Source organism: Bacillus rossius, chromosome 1 (genome assembly GCF_032445375.1).
Source record: "Bacillus rossius redtenbacheri isolate Brsri chromosome 1, Brsri_v3, whole genome shotgun sequence".
Classification (NCBI taxonomy): Eukaryota; Metazoa; Arthropoda; class Insecta; order Phasmatodea; family Bacillidae; genus Bacillus; species Bacillus rossius.
The window spans coordinates 53,426,499-53,450,247 of NC_086330.1; the positions used below are offsets into that span (position 1 = coordinate 53,426,499).

General features: G+C 34.3%; 1 protein-coding gene across 2 annotated transcripts in view; it reads right to left on the reverse strand.

Moving 5' to 3' along the window:
• Positions 1–23,749, reverse strand: part of LOC134536130 (GTPase-activating protein and VPS9 domain-containing protein 1) — a 173,520-nt gene that overhangs the window by 123,980 nt on the left and 25,791 nt on the right. For both annotated transcript variants that reach the window (XM_063375727.1, XM_063375719.1), the window contains exons 5-6: positions 18,721–18,888; positions 15,256–15,484 (exon numbers count right to left, since the gene is read on the reverse strand). In XM_063375727.1, the coding sequence (XP_063231797.1) occupies positions 15,256–15,484; positions 18,721–18,888 (397 nt within the window). The remainder of the gene's footprint in view (positions 1–15,255; positions 15,485–18,720; positions 18,889–23,749) is intronic.

Genomic DNA, 23,749 nt, shown 5'->3' on the forward strand with positions numbered 1-23,749 from the left:
CAATTGTGGGTTTTTAGAGAGTTATATAGGCTTAAGTAATCACCAGCTTTGTAGTTTCTAAAAATAGAATCAGGAGTAAAATTGTGTGGGGTCACCTCAATAAGTAGTTTAATAAGTAGGGTAGGATGATAGATATCCTCTTTGACCAGAGATTCGACAGCTTTTTCAACCACACAATGGGATAGATTAGAAAGACAAAGATCTAGAAGGTTATTGGAAGATTGTTATTGTATTAGGTTGTGCTGAGTTAAATCCAAATTAGATATGAAATCAAGTAGGCACTGAGCTTTGGATCTGACATGTGCACGAGCAATATTGAAATAGTGATTACCTTTCCAATCTATCCCAGGTACATTGAAGTCACCTAAGATAATCACATTATCATGAGAATTAACGAGTTTTTGTTCAAGAGCTTCAAAATACAATGTGAATAGATTAGGTGATGAAGTTGGAGGAAGATAAATATTACCCAATGTTAAGTACTTATTAAAAGCAATTTTAATATTAATCCATACGGCTTCTACTCCACGATAGTCATATAATTTAATTAGCTGAACAGAAGGGAATTTATGTTTATTCACTGCGATCAACACTCCGCCACCACGTTCCATTGATGAGAGTAGCGGATCCCTATCAGTTCTAAAAATAGAATAATTATCGGTGAAATAATGAGCATTGATACATCTTTCGTTGAACCAAGTTTCTGTTAGACAGATTATGTCGTACTGAGTATTAATAAGATTATCAAAGAATTCAACTGATTTTGTTCTAAGTCCTCTAACATTTTGATATGCAATTACCCATTCATTAAGATTGGGCATTCACTGGAAAGTGAGTAGGAAGCACTCCTCCAGGCCCTGGCATAGAAGTTGCTGGCATAAAAGGTGACGATGTACTGCAGGAACTTGGAGGTAATTGGGTAGAATTACCGAGAGCTTCAGGAGATGAATTAGTACTAACAATTTGGTCTTGATGCAGTTTTCCAAAGAAAGGACTGATTAAACAGCCACTAGGCCAAAAAACAATATTATTAATTCTACTAAAATCTTCTTCCAGAACAGATACATGGAAGGAGGCGTAAGAATTATGCTTTGTCCGGAGCTTGGCCACTTTGACTTGCTTGAGATTTAGTTCGTTGGAAATATAATCTACGACTTCTTGTTCCGTGACAGACGGCTCAAAACGCGTGACAAAGAGAGCTTTTGTTTTTCTGTAAATAGGTTTAGCAATTGTTTTTAATGTTGAAACATTCCTGATGCCAATTTGCAAGGGATTTTTCTTACGATCCGTGTTAGATGATTTTCTATCGGAGTTTTCATTATTCGTGGACTTGCGTGAATGTTGTACTACGGTGAAGCCGTCTTCGTCGACGAGCTGTTTACCATTTTTTCTGATGACGTCGTTGGAGACACGCTGAGTTGTAAGTGGGTCACTGGTGCGCGCACTGTTGCCAGATACACCGGATGACTCGACACAAACAGGTTTCTTGTTTGAGGAGACTTTTTTTACTACTTGACTGTATGAATTAACAGAATCAGTCTTAGAAGATAAGATTTGTTTGATCTGTTGCAGTTCATTTTTTATCTCTGCAGTTTCACTACGAGAGTCGATAAGTAGGGTTTTTAACACCATATTCTCACTTTTTAACTCGTCAAATTTCATACTGAGGGATTTCACGGCCGAGATTAAGTCTTCCATGGTAGGATCAAGAAGTTTTACCGTCCAAGCTTCACTAGATGATTTTTGCTTCGATGAACTTTCACTTGCTTTTTCAGATATTCCCGGCGGATTAGAAATCACTTTTTTTTATGAATGTTAATAAGAGTATTTGAAGTGAATTTTAAATACTCAACTAGTTGGACCATCGTATAGTTAGACATAGGCCTATATTAAAATTACGAGATGTGTTGTAGGTAGAAGATAAAACATAGTTTATATATTTATAAAACGTGATGGCTTTTGAACATTATTTAATTTCATTTCAATTAAATTTCACCACGAGTTAATTAGGCCGTGTGTGTGATAGTTTCTTTCAGAGAAACATACCTTTCTAGCTGCCAGCTAGCAGTTTTTTTGGAAGCTTCTAGCGGAATCCAAACGAAACTTTCCATCGTCTGATACGGGCTATACACTATGCGCGCATGATGTTACACGCCACCGAAACTGTTGCTAATTTATAGGGGAATATTACCAATTGGCAAAGTGGGAAAAATATAGCTCGTGAACGCACAGATTTAGGATGTTGTGCGAGTTGTTTGAAAAAGTTTGACAAAATATATAAAGTAATAAGCTAATGTGAAATAGTGGAATTATGTGGAAAAAATAATTCGATAACTATTTTATATTAGGTAACATTACTGTAAACTTTTAAAAATGCATTTATTTCTTAAAAATAAATTATTTAGGAATCCAAAAAATATATATAAATTATTTCATGATTTGCCTATTATTAAATTGTACGTAACAGGTTGTAACTTGTACTCAAGAACAATTGGTACAAAATTTTTGTTGAAACAATTTAATAGTACCAAATGAAAGTAAATTTTATACGACTCGTACACAATACGAATATAATTGGTTCAGACAAAACTTACATTATTTAAATATTTTAAGATAGGGCCTATGTACATTATTTCATTTGTGCACACAGCTACGCTATTATTTGATACTTCCTTATCTATCGTTTGGAATCAGGACAATATTTCCAAACTTACGCAAAGTTGCTGACGACTAGTGAAGAAATTTAAATGTTTCGAACTAACAAAACGAAATAGGTTAATGACTCTAGCCACAAGTGAATGTTCTCAAAATTGTATTTAAATGAAAAAAAGTCACAAATGTTGGTTAAAATATGATAAGCAAAACACTAGCGAAACTATGAAACAGCAATATAGCATGAAATTTCGTATTCTCAACGGAAAAAGTTATTTACAAACAGTAAGGTATAACCGAGCATACACACACACACACACACACACACACCTACACACACACACACACACACCTACACACACACCTACACACACACTTATTATTGCAAATATAATTTTACAGAATTAAATGCGTAATAAGTACCTACATGCTTGTTGCATAAGATATTGATAACTGGCAGCATTATTGTAATTTCTATTCACTTAAATGCATGTAATTGTTCCGTCATAATCATTAAATTAACAAACACAAAATGGATAAACGTGGAACCATTGAAATTTCAAAACACTGAACTATTAGAACAATACCTTTGTTATTTCTTAACACCAAATTGCAACTCTTTCATAATATTATCTTACGTAATGTTACTATATTATAGATGATGTAATAAACAAAACATCTATGTTTGCTTTTGCGTACTGGCGTGAATTGCGCGGGCGTTCTGTGATATTACTTTTTCCTTATTTTTTTATTACCGACTGTACCTGTGCTCGGCGCGCAAGATAAATTCAGCCTATCACTTGCTGACGCGGCGGGCGCAGTGATACAGCGGTGTTTGTTTACTTCGAAACTCAGCTAAGAGTGAACAGAGAAACGTTGTTCGTTTGTCCTTTTGAAGGGCCTGGATTCAGTTGTCTTTTGACAGTAGCAATGAGCAGGTCGCGCATGACGCTAGTAGGCTGCGTTTTTACGAGTCAAAATGTTTTCTATAACTAGGATTGAGTTGTACAAAGTCATTAAAGTGCAAATAAAGTGGAATTTAAAGCATTATCACGCGTTTACCTTCGTCGAGCGAGCCACGGGCATAGAAGATAAATCGGAGAAGGTACGAGCACTAATTAAAAAGGATGTAGCCCGCGAGGTCTCTAAATTTAAATCTAAGCTGGACAGCGTTCAGAGAGGAGAAGAAAAGTTCCTGTCGAAATTTGCAATCACTGCCTTCAGCCTAATCACATCCGGTTTTTGTTCGTCAGTCTTATGCTTTTCAATATTTCAAATCAATTTCCAAATGACCACTTCACATTTAAAGGTAAAAACTGCGAGCTAAAAATAATTTTTATGGTATTTGAATTAAGCAGCCTCAAAAACCCCGAGGCTCTACTTTTTACGTGCAAATAATGTTTTGACACTTCTGAAGTTATTCCGAACAAATTGCGGAAAAGTCATCTCGAATTTTGAAAGCAACATTAACAGATTTGCTATCAGTTTTGTTGGGAACCCAACCAAATCCCGTTTTCTGCGTCAAACGCTTCTTTTTGGCTATTTCAAAGTAGTTTCGAAGTAACTAGTTTGAATTTAATGTAAAAATAAACAAATTGAATTCAGCGACCTCGAAATCATTCAGGGGACAATTTTTTAACGCTACTATCAATGTTGTGGTATTTTCGAAGTAATTTTGATTAAAATTCGAAGTAATGTTATTAATTTTCGACGTAACATTTAAAGATGTACAATTAGGGACCTCAGAAACCCAGCAAATACACAGTTTTCTGCGTCAAAAGCATATATTCGCCGTTTTCGAAGTAATTTCGAAGTAAATATTTCGAATTTCGATGTAACAACAATGGATTTGAACTCAGCGACCCCGAAAACCCCCGAGTACGATCATTCGCGCCAACTGTCAAACCTATTTGACTTTTGGCCAGGGAATTCGGATTTGGCCCCACTGTGCGGCGTCCAGTTATATGAGCGGTCCAGGCAAGATATGGAGATAAATAAATTGATTTATTAGTTACTTCGGGTAATATAATAACATCCAAAATGACATGAATTAGTTATACAAGTGTAAGGCATTCAATACAAGGTGTACTAAGCAGTTTAATTATATTGACGCACTGTGAAATGCCTTTTTTCTTTTGTAGATTTTCAAATGACTCGAGTTTTTCTATGCACCATCTTTCAAAGTGAGATACAATCTTAAATATCTCAATTCAAAAAATATTTGCAATAAATTTTATCTTTGGCAATGCATGAAATAATTTTGTTCTTTATTGAATACATTGCGTTTAAGGTTTGTTTATGAAAAACGTTTAACCGGCGATGGGATAGGGGGGAATTGGGGACATAAAGGAAGTCAATGTAACGTATTTGTGTAAACAGAAAATTATTAATGACTTTCATTCGAACGAATATTAAAATATGTAGTACTGAATTAATAGGACAAAGATTAAGAAAGTTCGTGGATTATGCCATTAACGTATTACGTCACACGCCACCGAAACATCGTCGCTAATTTTTTGAGGAATATTACCAACTGGGTGAGCGGAAAAAAATATAACTCAAAAACGCTTAGGCATAGGGTTTGGTGCAAGTTGTGTTAAAACGTTTGACAAGTTGTATGTAGTAATATACTAATGACAATAATGAAAACAAGTCAAAAATTGTTTCCGTTAACGAGTTGAGCTTAGGTAACATTAATGTAAAATTTTAAAAATGCCTTTATTTAAAAAAATATTAAAGAGCTATTAAATATATATATATATATATATATATATATATATATATATATATATATATATATATATATATATAAATACCTGAATCGGCCTATAATTAAATTGAAAACATGTTTTAAATTGTACTCAATAACATTTACTGCAAACTTTTGGTTGAAACCATTTAAAAGTACCACAACGAAAGGAATTCTCTAGGAACACTCGTGCAAAACACAAAAATAACTGGTTATAACTGAACTAATATTCTTTATAGTGGGCACACAGCTACACTATTTAAAAATTACTTCCTTACCTATTGTTAGGAAAGCAGAAATCGGATAGTAACATTTAGGAATTAAGAAAATATTTGCAATTTCACGCAAAGTTGTTGACATAAACCATCATAGCAATAAACGAATAGCATGAGAAATACTGTATGTTTTCATATTTGTAGGTATTGTCATGAAAACAAGTTTTGAACGTTGGTTAAAAATGATCCAGCAAAGCAATAGCGAAACAATGAAATAACCTAAGATAAAATTTCGTATTCTCCATGGAAAAGTTATTTATTTGAGGTATGACCCAAGCAACACACAGTTTAATTATTACAAGGAAATTTCACAAAATTTAATTTGAAATTAGTACGCGCTAGTTTGGATAAAACATTAATAATTTAGCAGCATGATTGTAATTTTAACACTTCAATGCATATAAACGATTTATCATAATTACTATACTACCAGAAATAATAGATGTATTGAAGTGGCACAAACTAAATTTCAAAACACTAAACTCGTAGAACGACACTTTTTTTTTATAATTTCTTAATACTGTAACAAAAACTACAGTATTATACAAACATAACTTGTAGAACATTAAACACAAAATGCATTAGCCCTACATTTATATTAATATGATAATACATCCACACACACTTTACAAATTTTTTATTATCTTATTATTTATTTTGTTACACTGTTAACACAATACCACTCACTGGTTGTGGTGTCTAGTGCACTGCACTATGCACATTAGTTGCAAAAAGATAAAATATTAATTAGTGAAAAAAATAAATATTTGTAATAATATACACAACCCATGAATAGCTGACATTTACTTTTGGTAGAATCATAAATAGGAATACAAAATAATAAAATTATTTTAAAACTAATATATAAATTAAACACAAATAAATAAATACCATGTATTCCTAAATTCAGTATTTACGTTTAACCGAAATAACATTCAGGTTTTTCCTATCTATCGTGGCGAGATACGATGAGCACACTGTTACAAATGTACAAATAAATTTACGTTTTTAATGTTTGCTAGCTCATAAATTAAATCAATTGTCCAGTAGAACTTGAGATCTATATAGTCTTAATACCTGTAAGTCAGTTGTGTATTTGAATGTTCGTATGATTGTGCCATTTAACACTTCAAAGAGGCTAATGAAATTATTCAATATAATATTCAAGAGCAGCGGGTTAAAAATTATTAATGTAATGTCAATGCATTCAAAATATCGCTCGCAAATGTTAATATGTTACGTGGCGTCGGTATAGGCTAGCGTTAGTGACAAAGCATTAACAAAATGCCATACCTGGACGGACGATTTATTCTTACGTTAATAACGTAAAATTTCGAATGCTGGTTCGCAACTTATTATATCACCAGCCTTATGATGATATCAGGTATCTTTTTTTAATCTAAAAATAGCAATCATTAATTATATTTTAATAGTGCAGAAATACTAAGTTTATCTTCATCACTTTCTTATTAATAAGAGCATGCATTTTCTGCGAAAAGATTTCGAGACTAGCTGAGAGTTAAAACACTAGTATTGTCTATGTTTCGTGACTGGTTCAGTTTCGTACAAGCAGATACTTACTATTAGTACATGAAACACAGCCATCCAGTGCGGGAGAAAACGCATTGTGATATTACATCTCACATAATTGAATATTTTATTTTGTTTCTCCCAACCATAGATGATAATTCTTTGTAAAATAACATTTATATTAATTGCTCTATGCAATAGTGCTTTGAATTTATGACGTAAACGAAAAAGACAATGTGTTGATTGGAATTCTTTATTGTAAGAAAATTTTATTAATGGTAGAACGTTTTTATGATATCAAAAGTGTAATGAAAATGAATTACTGTTAATAAGACATTGAGGTAATGAAATGAAATATTATTCAAAAGTACTGACTAAGTAATTAAATATGAATGCACATCAAGAAATTGTTAAATACCATTATAGTTTGCTACGATGTGATATATGAAACTAGTTGGAACTGAAGATATGTTGAAGTTAGTCAACTATGTTTTAAGGAGTTGAACTACAAAGACTTTTAATTCAAATTCGACGGAGAACTTCGAAAAGAAGCTGCTAAACTTTGAACTACACCAATTTAACTGCGTTCTACAAGAGATGGTACTACTATTGTCTTTGAAGAGAAGTCGCAGCAATCGTCTGGAACACGTCTGCAATGCAAAAAACACACCCGACGAGGACTGCTGCCGACGATTCCACTTTCTTCCATCGTGCTGTGAGCTGTTTCAACTCAGCTTGTACAGCGACGCATCTTTTTGTACGTGACGTTTGAACAGCATCGTACAAAATCGTCGATATATCCTTTGATTAATTTATTGTCCAATTTTATGTATCATCAAACGGTGTGTACTCAAGTTAGTGTATTGTGTATGTAAATGTTTACTTTGAAAGTGTTTATGTAATTTTGTGATATTCCCAATTCCAACTCCACACATTGATATTATTCCTTCCCATATTACTTAATATTTACTTGTCTTGAACTAACTTAAATTGCCTTGTTGAATGATTTGTTTGAGCAATTTTAATGTCAATCTTCAGTTCATTTCTGTACTAACTAAAAGCCTGTTAGAGTACCCTAGAGAGAAAGAGATTCTTGCAATTGCTTTACTCACACTGAGCTTAGTCAGAATAATATTGTTTGACTTAATTATATGATATATATCTTAGTGGTGCACCGATATGACTTTACCAATTACCGATTATGAGAGCAATAATCGGCAGATACCGATTCAGTTACCGATTATAATGAACAAATTTTTTTAAGTGTAATAATGCACACAAAATTTTTTATTCCCATGTGAATTTAATAACAAGATTAGGTAAAATTGAGAATACAATTATAACAACAGTATAAAAATATATAAAATACACTATTAAGTCATTGCAAAGTGTAAATTAAATTAACTTCTATTTATATTTGTTATTGTAAACAACTTGAACTACAGTCTAATAATTGTAATTTACAATGGTTAAGTTTTTGTTGCGGAAAACTAGCATTATTATCGACTATCACATAAGGTTGCATCGTGAAATTACCGTTTAACAATGTAAACATGTTGCTTTATTTTGTTCATTTGAGTTTATAGAAAAATGTTTCCACAATTCACTTTTTTTTCTCCTTACTCGCCATCTCGCTTTATTTTGTTCACTTGAGTTTATAGAAAAATGTTTCAACACTTCACTTTTTTTTCTCCCTACTGGCCATCTCACTATAATTATATAAAAATGACTCAAAACCAATTCTAGCACATTGTGATTTTATTTATATAGACTGAATATATAAAATATAAATACTTTTACACTTTTCACGTCACATACAAATAACACAACGGATAATGTTACCAAAGATACCCATAACGAGTTTGTAAAACGCATTGATAAACTCTAGAAAGTATTGGGACCACGATTTTGAACCGCTACTAAAAATCTAAAAGATTGATTGTCATAGAAACCATTGCAACTGCTTGTGGTATTTTGATTGCGTGCCATCTATTTTACGTCTCTGGCTATATGTAATGTACAAGGCCACTAAACCAAAGACAGAACAAAAGACGAAACGTAAATTAGAGGTGGGTTGTTACAGCAATTTTCGGTATCTGTTCCAACCTGATACTGATACAGCATTGTACCATGTTACAAGTCTCTGATACTTCTGTATCAGACGGTCCCAGGAGGCAACAAAGCTCCGCGTACGCAGACCGTGCGACCGGAAGGAGAATCTGATACATTATTTATCACGCCTGGTAATTCTCTACCTCTGATACTCTCATGCCCGCCTGATACAACCAGTATCAATAAGTTCAACATTCACTGCAGTTCGTCCTGGCCGTGTATCACCATGTTGCGGGCTGTCATGCTTTGTAGGTAGTATCTTTATAGTGAAATAAGGAATGGATAAGTGCACGAAAAAGACTTCATTTGTGTGGAATTTTTTCACGGAAAATAATGAGTTTGCTAATTGTAATTTGTGTAAACAAAAACTGAGTTATAAATCATCGACTAATCTGAAGAAACATTTGAAACGTAAACATTGATATAGTATGCTCACTAATGTACCTATCTGTTTTTTTATTTTTGATAAAATCGTGAATTTTTTATGTATAAAAACACTAGTTACTAATTGTTTTCGAAAAAAGAAAGTCCATATGTTGATTACATCTGTTATTAGTGTCAACTGAGAATTTATTTGCATTTTCATAGCTGTTAGGTGCACAAATATAAATATTATATCTTGTATTAATGTACTTTTTAATATTAAAATTTCATTAGTTTTATTATTGAACGAGACGGTGCACGCACTGCGCACTGAGCGTATTTTGAAGTAGGACAATAAACAAAACGACTTGTAACCAGGGCTGCCACTCTGATATTCATGAAAAACCTAGATAACCTACAAAAAAACCCAGACACATGGGTATAAAACCCAAATGCGTCTAAAATGCTATCGTTGAAAATGTTTGCGTACTAATTCAAAAATATAAACATAACTGGTTTTAATATAAAACAATTAATTACCTTACAAGACTGAAAACGGTTAAATACAACCAATACAAGAAAATTACACTGCAGCAAAATGGCTGTATAAGTAATTCTTGGACCAGCACATATCATAAAAAAACCTACAAATATATACATGACAAAACAAACACCATCACTGTATTCTTTAAACCGGTAATTGTTTTTATAAAACTGCATCATGTACGTTAGTCTTTATTCAGAGTCTGATTCTACAAGATTGGTTTGAAGGTTAATTGTTGCATTGGTTTTGTGTTCTGCAAGCCTCTTTGAAGAATGTGTCTAATTTAATATTCGACTTAGCTTCTTGAAAACTAGTTTTGTGTTTATATGTATTTTTGTGTGTGAAACACACAGACTTGTTTGCATTTATCAAACAGATATTGCAACAGATACAGTAGCTACTACCTTTATTATTGTTTTAGGTATAAAAATAATTAAAATTATAAAAAACCTAGAATTGTTGGAATTCATTATTTAAAAACCCAGAAACCCAAACACCATTGGAAAAACCCAGAACTGGGTGGAAAAACCCATGTGTGGCAGCCCTGCTTGTAACAATATCGCTTTGCGCCTCTCCTTCAAGGCTTCAACGCCTTCCCCTGCGCTTCCTCCCCTACATTCTTTCCCTTCTTTATCCCTTATTCGTCGTTCCTGCTCCCTCCTCTTTCACAAGCTCCGCCCAAGTGTCCGTCATCTGCGATCGGGTACTGCGCTCATTGGCCGTGGTGTTCCAGGTGAATTCTGAACTGATACTAAAGTCTCTGATACTTTTCAAGTGTACTCGTTTGCCGTTCCTGATACAGGCGCGTATCAGTGACAAAGTATCCGGTTGATACTTTTCGACCCACCTCTAACGTAAATAAACGTGTAGGAAAAACATATTTTTTATTGTTCAAGGCAATGAGATTTATTAAACTTAACGAAATATCTGTAATCATGATATGACGGAGTTAGATGAATTTTGTAATATATACAAATATTACCGTATTTCGTCCTAAAATGTGTAACAAAATATTACACGGTAAAAACCTACTTAATTACGCCGGGACGTAGATAATCGGCAAAGTAATCGTTAAGATAATCGCCGATTACGATTAATCGGAAAGTACTCATAATCGCCGATTACGATTCATCGGTATCCGCATCGGTGCACCACTAATATATCTATTAACCTACTCAATTTATCACAAACTGAAACTGCCTAATCTCCACCGATGGAAATCGGAATATCAAATCTTATATTAGTATTATCTTAAAAAGTTATGTAAATAAGTATTTATGTGTTAAGACATTGCTGATCGACTATGATGCAGGAATTTGTATTCATATGGTTTTAATGAAACCTGGCCAGATAGTTGTTAAAAAATATAGATCTGACAAAGTTAATATTTATATTTCATGGTAGATTTGGCTGGACAGGACAATGATATAGGCCTACAGTTTATGAAGGTAAATTGGCGCCCTAGAATCCGGAAGTAATTTATTACCCTATACTCAAATTTTAATATTCAGAGTACATTTAAATACAGTAAGTCCTCTATTTACGTCGTACCGATTTACGTCGTTTCGGATTAACGTCGCTAATGTTTGAGTACTCATGTTTCAATTTAAGTTGTCGCTGATTCACAATAACGTCGTTTACAATGACCGTAAATCTTTATTTTAACCAAAACACCGTATATAATTCGTTTATAATTCTTTGTTTCCTTCGGTAGTTAATTTATGCTATGTAGCGTAAGCTACACGTTTACCGCCTTATCTTATCATACATCATGAGGGACGCTTCCTGCTCTCCGCGCGGTGATGCAATACTACCAGCCCGCCCGCTCGGCCACCCACGTATCTCGCACGTAGAAGTGTTATCTACTTCCCGCAACGACACAGCATTTTCTCCTACCCCTTTTCGTCCAACTCCTTGGTGGCACTTCAGTAGAGGTGTAAAAGTAACTAAAAAAAGTGTACCCGTATGTATTTGTTACTATAACAATTAGTACTCGTTACTTTTGTATCGTTACTCGTTACTTCTGATATCGCATAACATGCTATGTTATGTAACAGCAACGAATCGAGTCGTATTTCGTACGCGTACAGTATGACGTCGCGTAAATAATAATAAATCGAATATAAACAATTAAAAGTATTTGATAATTAACAGCTTTTGTTAACCAAGAAACAATAAAATCTCATTAGAGCAGCTTTATTATATCTCTTTTAAGATAAGAACAAAAAACGTGAAAATACGAGATAATAAAAACAAAAACATACATATTTATAATTTGTAAAAAATACTTTCTTACGTTGTTTCTGTTCCAATCTCAAACTTTGTCTACACACACAATACCTTTAATAAACAGTAAAAAACTTGGACGACAAATTTCCAAATTATACTTTTCTTAATAAACAAACATCGTTCTTTGTAACGAATAAGCGCGCGCGCATGCGTAAAACATACGAAAAATGCGAGTAACGAAATGCATTTGTGTGTAACGTTTCGTTACTCGTTACTAGATGCCGCACCCGTTACTCAGTAACGAATACATACGGTTTGCTACAGCTCTACACTTCAGTCGCTATGATATCATTGAGTTGGCCGGAGTTTTAAACGTGCCGTTGTTAACTTTATCGTGATTAAATGCGTTTGTAGTAGGCCTACAGTATCAGCTCACTGCAATTTATGATTTTTTCTTCATAAGATGTCTTCCAAACGACTATATATCTGTTTTTATATTTCAATCAATAAAGGTAATAAAGCAGCTGGTTAAATAACCATTCTATAAAGCTGAGAAGTACTAGTTGGACTTTTTCCCACGCTGTCGGTTGTCATTTGCTGATAAAGTTGCCCGTTGTCACGTCTGTATGCCAGCGCTTCCGGCCGACCTTGGGCCGTGGTCGGCCGGTGGCATGAAACATGGCTCATTTTGCGTCGTTTCTATTTACGTCGCGGTTTTCAGGAACGTAACCCCGACGTAAACCGAGGACTTACTGTATTGCATTAAACCGACCAAGTATATGTTAGAAGAAGTGTTTGTTTCTATGGGCTTTGACTTTTCAACTTTGATATGAATCGATATCAAAGTTGAAGGTGCGGAGTAACATAGCGTTCTGAACGGCACAGTGGAATAGGGCTGTCTTCTCTTGCAGGCGGCCACCAGTCACAAGGAGGAAACCGTTGGCGTGGGCATACCTTCTTGCGGTCTAATGGGCATTAGAATTTTTTTTCGCGAACTTCATGGCCCTACTTATTAGTCGTGAATAAATTATTTTGACGTGGCAACGTCTAATAAATCGATGAACGCCGGCTGCACGCACGAAAAAAAGGCCCGTAACTCACATTGTCCCGTTTCGCTGTGTCCCGTTACGCTCATTGTACGCTTGTGCCGCATCTATCTCTCTTCCACTCGATCGGAAAAATCATAGATTTAACTTTTTCGAGGCACATTAAACTTGAAACACTCACATTCGTTTCCTACTTTTACTTTTCCTATCATCGTCCTATCCTTAACAGAATAACACAGATTGGAAGAAGTTAAATAGCAAACATGTATAAAAGTTATAGTTTAAATAATCTCTTCGTTAAAGCAATAAACATATTTGAATTAATGAGTGCAAATAAAAGTAAATTTATCAATTAAATTGTAGATTTCATTTCACTCCTTCTTTGTATCCATACAAAATAGTGATAATTCAATAAAAATGATTCAATTTTATTCATAAAAGTATGCAATCATTTCATCAATATTTTGTTATGACGTCACGTTAAACTATCGTCTGTAAACCGACTTTACAGACAACCAATTTTTTTTGGATATGCGATTGTTCTCCGGAAATGTGTCTTTTTTGTTACGCATTAAGAAACATTTAAATACAATGTTCCTGAGACCTTTACCCATTTGTCTAACTGTTTTTAATAATAGATGTTGCTTTAACTCACCCGTGTTTCTCCACTCTTGATGTCTGTTCCAAATTTGCCAACAATTTCTTACTTTTAACACCGTTATTCAGTTTCTTGATAAAAAAAAAAGGTTGGTTGTCTAGACCAAGCGACAAGGTAAACAAAAAATCTAGCTTCCTTTAAGTACAGGCTGAAAAAACATTTTTGTAACACCTGCTTACCATGACCACTTCGGCGCTACCCTATTGCTTGAATCTGTGTGTGAATGTGCGAGTGACTGGTTTTAATGTAGTAGCACCTTTTTATAAAAAAAAAAAAATAAAAAATACTATTTGCTGTATGTTTAATCACTTCCCTTTTTATGTATGTCTATGCTTAATTTTTAATTACTTTAAATTAGTTATGGTTGAATCTTTGGTAATAGTTAATATTTGAACATTAAGTTAAAATTTAAATTTTTTCTCTTAATATTTAGTCAACATCTGCTTATATAATGCTTAATTTTTAATATTCCACTATTTGATGTAATTGCAGAAAAGTGGTTAAGTGTAAGAAAAGGCGTACCGCCTTAACTTCGCCACCAATAAAGACGATAAATAAATAACTAAATAAATAAATTTGTGCCACTTTGGCATTTTGACAGAACCGAAAATGCCGTAGACTGCACTCCAACTCTATCGCTCCGTCTGCAGTTTGGCAACAACGTAGAGGACGACAACCAGGGATGGGATGAGCTCAGCATTTCTGAGAATCGGGTATCAACACGAGTGTTTGGTGTCAAAGATAAAGATTAGACCCGGGTTGGGTGGGAGGTGGGGAGGAGGAAAGGTTCGACTGACGCGCTGTCCTACGGACAACAGTTGAACTTTTTTCTCATTCTTGCCCTGTGTTTCTGAAAACGACCAACAGATGTGTTAGCATCGGAAATTTATTCTCGTAGCCGAGGGCCTAATAAGCCTTAATAAAGAAGACTCTTGGCCAAAGGGGAACCCTCACCCAAAAAAATTACCATTTCCATAGCTACGATGACTCAGTCAAAAGCCAATGAACAGGTGACATGCAGAGGTCACTCAACCATCAACTGTTGCCAGTCTCTACCAAAAAAAAAAAAAAAAAAAACCATGTGCCAAGACTCTTGCCTCCTTGGGTTCCACCTTGGTGGACTTGGACAGCAGGTCAGCAATCTGCCTGACGAGCCACGACACCTCGTTTGGGAAACAGTGCATGTTCTCGCGCAGGCTGGACACGAATCGCTGGGTGACGGCCACCAGGCGGGAGTTGGTCCACCTGCGGTACTCCTGCACCCGCGCACTGAACTCCGCTGTGCCTTCCACGCCAAACTTCTTCAGGCGCTCTTCCGGTGGGAATCTGTGCAACACAAACCTTATCATTAGCAACAGTCATATTTATTTTATAAATATAATAAACTAGTATTAACAAGGTGGCAGAAATGCTCGTAAAGGTAGTGCAGTAATACAGAGGTGGAGTCTGAATTTGATCTGACAAACTTCAACTCCAGGTTCATCTTGACAAGATAAGTTTAAAGCATGTATACAACTTATCTTGTAAAGTATAAATAGAGTCCACCCTTAATTTTTAGTCTATTCGAGTTGAGTCCTTAAAAACAGAGCAGAGCTCAAGCAAGCGTAGAAATTTTAGTGAATGATGTAATTTTGTTGGTGTTTTCTGCGTTTAGCATTATATTAAAGTTCATAAATGTCTTCAATGAGTGAGTAATTTTTATCAAGAGAATGAGTAAAATATATAATTATCAATTATTACTGGTTTCTTTCAAAATTAGGTATATTATTCTCACAAGATTCTAGAAAACTCAGTAACTGTGAAGACCTTTGAAGTTAAGGAAATTGTCTAGTTTAGTAAATTAAATAATGATTAAATATTGATAGTAACATTAAATATATTGTTGTAATTTAAAATGATTTTAACCTTACAGTTTCCTAGATAGTAATTCTGAAGGAGAGCATCTTTTCTGTAAAAAAAAATAAATAAATACAAAAAGGTTATTTCTTTAAACCTCCCTACATACTTTCAAACTGTTTTCTAAGTGTGTGTTGTGATAAATCCAGAAATTTAAGAAGTTGTTTGCCATTCTGAAGAGTGGTTAGGTAAGATTATCTTAGCTACATTATAAATGGTGAGAATGGTCATGTGGGTTAGTTACATTTAAAGTACTTTAAAATAGTGTGGACTGTGGGTTGTATAGATTAGCTGAATAAAAAATACTATAAGATTGTTTGAAAGGTTTGTTAGGTTAGATTAGCTACATTAAATATATAAAGCAGTAAGGGCAATTCAAATTAAAAAAGCTGCCTTTTAAAATTAGAGTTCCTAACACAATTTAACAGTATTTTCTACATAAACATCCCAACTCCAACGTTCTCACAATTTAATGCTAGTGTTAATATTCCGAACCTAACTAGTCGCCAAAACTGTAAACTACTTGTTTTACATTCCGGATATAGTTTTGTTTACTAAACCAGTCGGATTTAAAAATTGGCCCTTTGCAACATAATCTAGCAACATTAGTAGATACTCAAAAGTACACTTTTAAATGGCATGAAATAGACGTGCCAAAAATCATACACATTAACAATGACATCACAGAAACAAAAAATGTAAACAAACAAAAAATTAACTTTGTATTAACCCAGTTGACTTTTCTTCTTCCATTTCTGATTGAAAAATAATGTTGTGGCTTCAAAAATGGCAAAACTTAGGCATTTTTAAATGCCATGTCAAAAATTTCTTTGGGGGAGGGGGATAAAGAATTAAACTAAGTGTAAAAGAAATACTGTATTTACCATAGGATACTGCAACACTGAATATAATGCAACCCTAAACTTTTTGATTGAGAGTCTAGAAAAAAGAATGTTTGGAGAGGAGATCACAGTTAAAATACAAAATTATGGAGAGGAAATCACAATAATAATACAAAGTAGGTACCTAACTTTTTAAAAATTAAATATGTCACAACACTAAACAATATATTTACATTAACACTTATTTTACATAGATATACCTATTAACAAGAGTTTGTTATAATGCTGGTAAGAATAATCATTCACTATTAGTGTCTGCAATGTGCTGCTACTTCTGACACTGCCTTTATCTTCATCTTGCCAGCATAGATTGTCTTTAGTGCCATCCATGGCATTTGAAATGCAAAACTTCTTAAAGCCACAGACGGTGGATACTGAAGTTATCCTTCATCAGGCTGTAGAAATCCATGTTGCTAGATGAAGTACTGACGGTTTCTTAATTTTCCCAATCAGTGTAAGAGAATAGTCACCTATAAGCAGCCAATCACTATACTGTTGCCGAAGGTGGTCCTTAAATGGCTTGTTTACGACAACATTGAGAACTTGTAGCTGGCTTGTCATTCCAGCTGGTATAACAACCAAGTCTGTGTTAAAATTATTTATCATTTGCGGGGGTGTTTATTTGTGAGATTGGCCTCTACAGTAGAGGAGAACATACACCAGCAAGCACCATTTAATTATTTATTCCCCCTCTTATTCAAGCAATAGGAAAACCAAACAGATGCAGGGTTTAGGAAGAGGAAAAAGGAAACTCAAAGAAAAGGAAGCTTGTCACGTCATACATTTGACAAAAATAAAATAGAAAAGAAGAGGACAAAGGCCAGAGCTGGACAGGAAAATTGGAGATAATGAAAAAGATTAGCGGATACTGAATGTTATTCCCCTATTTCCAAGTTTGGATCTTATCAACGACCACAAACTCTTGGGAAAGCAGTGAAGTGAAGGCTGTTTCAGCAGTGCCATCAAGTCCACAAAAACTTACTGCAGTAGTTCAAGAGCTAGCTAGAAGCACTTTACACCCTGAAGTATGCAAGATCTTCCAAAACACCAAAAAAACATTAGAAAGTCAGAATGAATATATAAAATGTTTTACAGTGTGCTCATGTGTGTGTGTAAAAAACCACATCTGCAACCACGACTGCACAAGTGATAACAAAAAAATGTTTAGAGGTGCTTAACTTTAACTTCTTTGGCGAGATATACTTTTACCGCCCATTTCAAATAAACTATCACTCAAATTAAAAATCTTTTAATTTTCCTCTTGAAATCAGTGTTGAATTTACTTTACAGCCTATTAAAAAATATACAGTTGCACTGCACATTTCACCGTGTTTATACTCATTTTGATGACAGCAGGTGGTTGAATATGCTTTTATCTGTCTTGTATTTTCGGAAGATAATTTTTTTTTTTTAAATTTATATATAGTTTTGAAAACTTTTTAATTTTTTGCCCAAGATGCCTGACCATGAACTTAGCGTATAAAATGTCATATTTTTTTGACGTACATGATCTTGTTGATGAAAGGTTGAAGAGGGGGGGGGGGGGGGTTAAATTAGTCTTAAGTGTTTATTACGACCCCTTACCTGGGAACCACAACAGGTTGTAACAATTGGGGGGAGGGGGAGGAGGAGGAGGTTACTTTATAAAGATAAACCAGTAAGTTATTATTAAGGCCAATATGTGTTTTAAGTATAAAGATACTTTTTTCATAAGTTTTTAAAAACTAAATTAAAGATAAAAACTAGCAAGGTGGACAGGATTACCTGACAGTTGCCTTGTCTGGGTCAATATCGAGGAACATCTCATCTTCCATTAGCAGCTGCATGATTGGCTTGTGAAGTGCAGCTGTTAGGAAGAGTTTTGCAGAGAATAGACCTTCATGGAATTCGCTGTACAGGCGTGCAAATGCACATGACTTCTGCCTAAGCAACCTGCAAATTAAAATGTTACAAGGTTTTAGGGTGAACAGTTTTGATATAAAGTTCAATAAAGTGACAATACGCAAAAGGCAATATTAAAAGCTTGCCCACCTGGTGGCCAAGCCACACGCTGAGATAGGATTTTACATGTTAAAAATATTGTATGGTGAAATTTAGACATTTTTCACAAAATAGTTTTCAAGTAAAAACCTCATTCCGTGTTTAAAATACAAGAACATGGCTATACGAAAGTAAAAAAAAGTTATTGTATGTATTTTTTGTGTGTATATAGATGTTTAAATGATTAATATATACAGTGTTTAAATTAGTGGTGCACCGATATGACTTTACCGATTACTGATTAGGAGAGCAATAATCGGCAGATACCGATTCAGTTACCGATTATAATGAACAAATTTTTTTAAGTGTAATAATGCACACAAAAATTTTTATTCCCATGTGAATTTAATAACAAGATTAGGTAAAATTGAGAATACAGTTATAACAGTATAAAAATATATAAAATACACTATTAAGTCATTGCAAAGTGTAAATTAAATTAAACATGTTGCTTTATTTTGTTCACTTGAGTTTATAGAAAAATGTTTCCACACTTCACTTTTTTTCTCCCAAATTGCCATCTCACAATTATAACGGTTCGTTATATACAAAAATAAACAGATGTTCCGCCAATTTTAGTTTTTGTTTTATTCTTTCAATTTAGAATGCACAACCGACTCCAAACACTTTTAATGTTTCATTCACGCGTTTCATTCGTACGTTCGCCTGTCGAGAATGTTCGCAGCTCGGGCGATGAAGATTAACGAAAAATAACGGAGATTAAGTCCTTCAGTAAAATCTTACTGTAAGTACACGAAGATGGTGCGACCTCGAACAGGGCCACACCCAGCGAAAACGAACTTCGCCCCGAGCCAAAACGCCTACGAAGGTGGCCGTAATTTCTAATTATGTCCAAACGAAATATAACAAATAATTAGGTTAATTTAAGAATAGGCCTGGCTCCGACCACCAACGTGAAATTATCTCTTCAAATGCTTCTACATCATCTGCGAGAAGCCACCGAACGCGACCTACTGGTGCAGCGATCGGCAGACGACTGGTGAAGTCTTGTCACCGTCTCCTCCACGCAGGGAGTAGACGTCACATGACCTCACCAACCAATCACACGCACGCTTCATTCACACTTACAGATACAAGCCAATCACAGAACAAATTACACTACACGAAAAAACCTTGTACACACATAACTCTGGGCTTCCCTTGATCTGTCTCTTTTCAATTTTACATCGAAATCGGGGACTCCCATTCTCATTCTCTCTCCCACACCGTGAGACAGCAGTTATCACTCAGTTCCCACGCAGTGGGGGAATTACCGTTTTTATCTCGGTTGGCGGGGAAGCACTGTTTCTTTCTCACTTACACTTACAGGCCTCTCATGCCTCTCTTTCTATCCATCACACCAGACACAGTCCCGTGTTCTAGAATCATTCCACACGTTAATGAACACTACAAATATCAATTATAATACAAATTACTTTACAAACTTAAAATCATTTAGAAATAACCTGAAAAAGTAGGCCTAAACAGGCAAAAAACTGGTACAGCGGCTCATTTGTGAATAATTACATAAAAAATAGTAATGATTAAAAATGTATAATAAAATACAAAATACCTTCTTAAAACACATAGCAAGTGAAAAATATCAACCCTAAAATATATAACAAATGGTAAAATATCATTTGAAAGACTTTTTAAGAAATATTTACATGCATAAAAAATAGTTTAAAAGAAAATTATTTATTTAGGAGGGCAGGGTTCTTGCAATGTTACACTCTAATTATATAAAAATGATAAAAAACCAATTCTAGCACATGTGATTTTATTTATGTTGACTGAATATATAAAATTATAAATACTTTTTCACTTTTCATGTCACATGCAAATAACACAACGGTTAATGTTACCAAAGACGTCCATAACGAGTTGGTAAAATGCAGTGATAAACTCTAGAAGGTATCGGGACAGCGATTTAGAACCGCTACTACGACTCGAAAAGATCGATTGTCATACTGAAACTGCTTGTGGTATTTCAACGACCTAGAGCTATCTCTAGGTCATTGTGGTATTTTAATTGTGTGCCATCTATTTTATGTCTCTGGCTATAGGTAATGTACAAGGCCACTAAACAAAAGACAGAACAAAAGACGAAACATAAATAAACGTGTAGGAAAAATGTATTTTTTATTGTTTGAGGCAATGAGATTTATAAAACTTAACGAAATATCTGTAATCAGATCTGACGGAGTTAGATGAATTTTGTAATGTATACAAATATTACTGTATTTCGTCCTAAAATGTGTAACAAAATATTACACGGTAAAAACCTACTTAATTACGCCGGGACGTAGATAACCGGCAAAGTAATCGTTAAGATAATCGCCGATTACGATTAATCGGAAAGTACCCATAATCGCCGATTACGATTACATAATCGGTACTCACATCAGTGCACCACTAGTTTAAATGTTTAATCAATGAAACACATACCTAGATCTACAATATCTTTTTCATACTTTTTCTCTTATAGACATGTTGTTTTACTCTTAGTTGCAAAATCTAAGTGCCTTTTTTTTTTATAGCAAATTGTTTGAAGTGACAATTGCGCCCAAAAATATTCAGCAGGTAAAAGTAAGACCAAGCAGCACAGTTGTGTAAACATCTTAAAATGATGAAAACAATTTTGGCTTAAATTGATGCTAAAGAACAATTTTTAAATTGTTATACCTGGAATAAGTAATACAGTAATTATTCTAGGTGTTTAAAAATAAATTTTCTTCACAAAGTACATATATATTGTCTTTAGAACATTTCATGGAGTAAAAGTATATCCCTTAATAAGAATGTCCAAAGTAGGTATTCATAGACAAAAGAGAACTACTTTTATTCTAGACTGTTTGGCACTCCATGCAGCATTGATAATGAAGTTCACCTCCAAGGCCCACGTGGACTACCAGAAAGTAATCCGCGACACAGTCAGGCACATAGGCTACGATGATTCCTCTAAAGGTTAGTGGCACGAGTCCACAGTAACTGTTTCAACATTCCAGAACATAATTGCATTTTGTATAAGAAATACGGGTGTAGTTATTTGGTTTTTATTCTACTGTTAATAAAAAATATATGTCATTCTTTCACTCTAGAGATGAACACTAATTTGATTTGTGATAATGTCACTTCACTAAGTGAACTTCGATTTTCTACATTATGTCAACCAGAAGAACCGCTGATTTCAAGCAGCAATGGAATCAGTCTATTGAATCAAGTCTTTAGTGACACTCTGACAAGACATACAAAATCACTAAGTTGGCTTAAACAATACTGGGTACTGACACAGTAATAACAATGCAAACTAAGCAAGGAGTTTAACGTAGGGCTGTACGGGAAAGGATATTTTATTCAGGAAATTTTCTGACAGGAAATAATTTTTCCGCAGGAATCCGGGAAGAATAAATTTAAAAAAAATTGTAAAATAAACAGTGCTAATTAATACCATTTTCTGAAATGTCCTTCGTAACATTAATAAATACACCTTAGGGCTTTGGGTAGAGAGGTGGCGTTTTAAGTTCACCTGTTGGGGTAAAAATCTAAACTTTAAAACATAACAAATTTTAAGTTTCGATTTGAAAGTGAAATTATAATGCTCAGTTTATGTAAAACTTTAGAGGCAGATAGATACACACTAGAAAATTTTAAGCAGATATCTGCCCTAGAAATAAGCAGCTGGCCACAATTTATTGTATTCATATGTTCATTAAAACTGGTAGAACTTTTGGAGGGTGTGTTTAAAGGGTTTAATAGAATGTACACAGAGAATATTTTTAGCTGCAATTACACTGATTAAAACTATTTCATAATTAGTTCTTTCTTCCTGAAAAATTAATTCCGTTTAACTTAAGAAATGAATTTTTTTTTAAGTGTAAGAAAACAGGAGAAAATAAAATGCCATTATCTTTATATGCCGTGTATGCCTGCATGGGTAAAAAGGGCAAGCATTTTCTTGCCTTATTTAACCTGTGAAGTGACCCAATTTTTGTCAACACACTGGGAAAATAAACATCCCTGGCAGTTACTACAGTGGAGGCGTAGAGCTGGCGTGCACCCTGACCAGTCGCTGAGAATTAGGCTATCTACCTGAAAAACATGTCCCAGAGTTCTAATTCCTTACACTGAGTCAGCTGTTTACTTTCAGATCAAAAACAAGTTGCCTTCACCCTGTTTTTTTAACCACAGGTGGGCACAGCGTTGTGTGCTGTTTTACACTCACACATATGGCTTTATCTGTTTGCTGACAGTACTAATATTATTTAATTCTCTTTCTGGTAAAATGTAGTTAGTTTATAATGTACATAGTTTGTTATGTCTCTGAATAACCATGATAAATCAGTATTTTTTCTTTATTATTATTCTCTAAATTTACGCCATCAGCTGAACGTAGTGGAAAATTAAAACACTCTACTAACAACCCTAAAAATTCCCGAAAATACCAGGAAATATTTATTCCCCTTCTGATTGTGAAACTTTTCCTGAATGCTGGGATCCCGCACAGCCCTAGTTAAATGGGGTAGTCTGGAACATTCCTTATCCATTATCCCCTTCCACAGCCTAAGCTACTGGTTAAATTATGAGATGTTTTTTGGTTTAAGGTCTTGTTGGCACTGAAGCTGTAAGACTGATTAAAGATGAAATGGTAATAGAAGCAATGGAATACACTGGTGGAGGGGGAAGCACGAGTACTTTTGAGGAAATTCAATACTTGCAGAAAAGTCCCAATGTTTCCAACTCTTGCGAAACT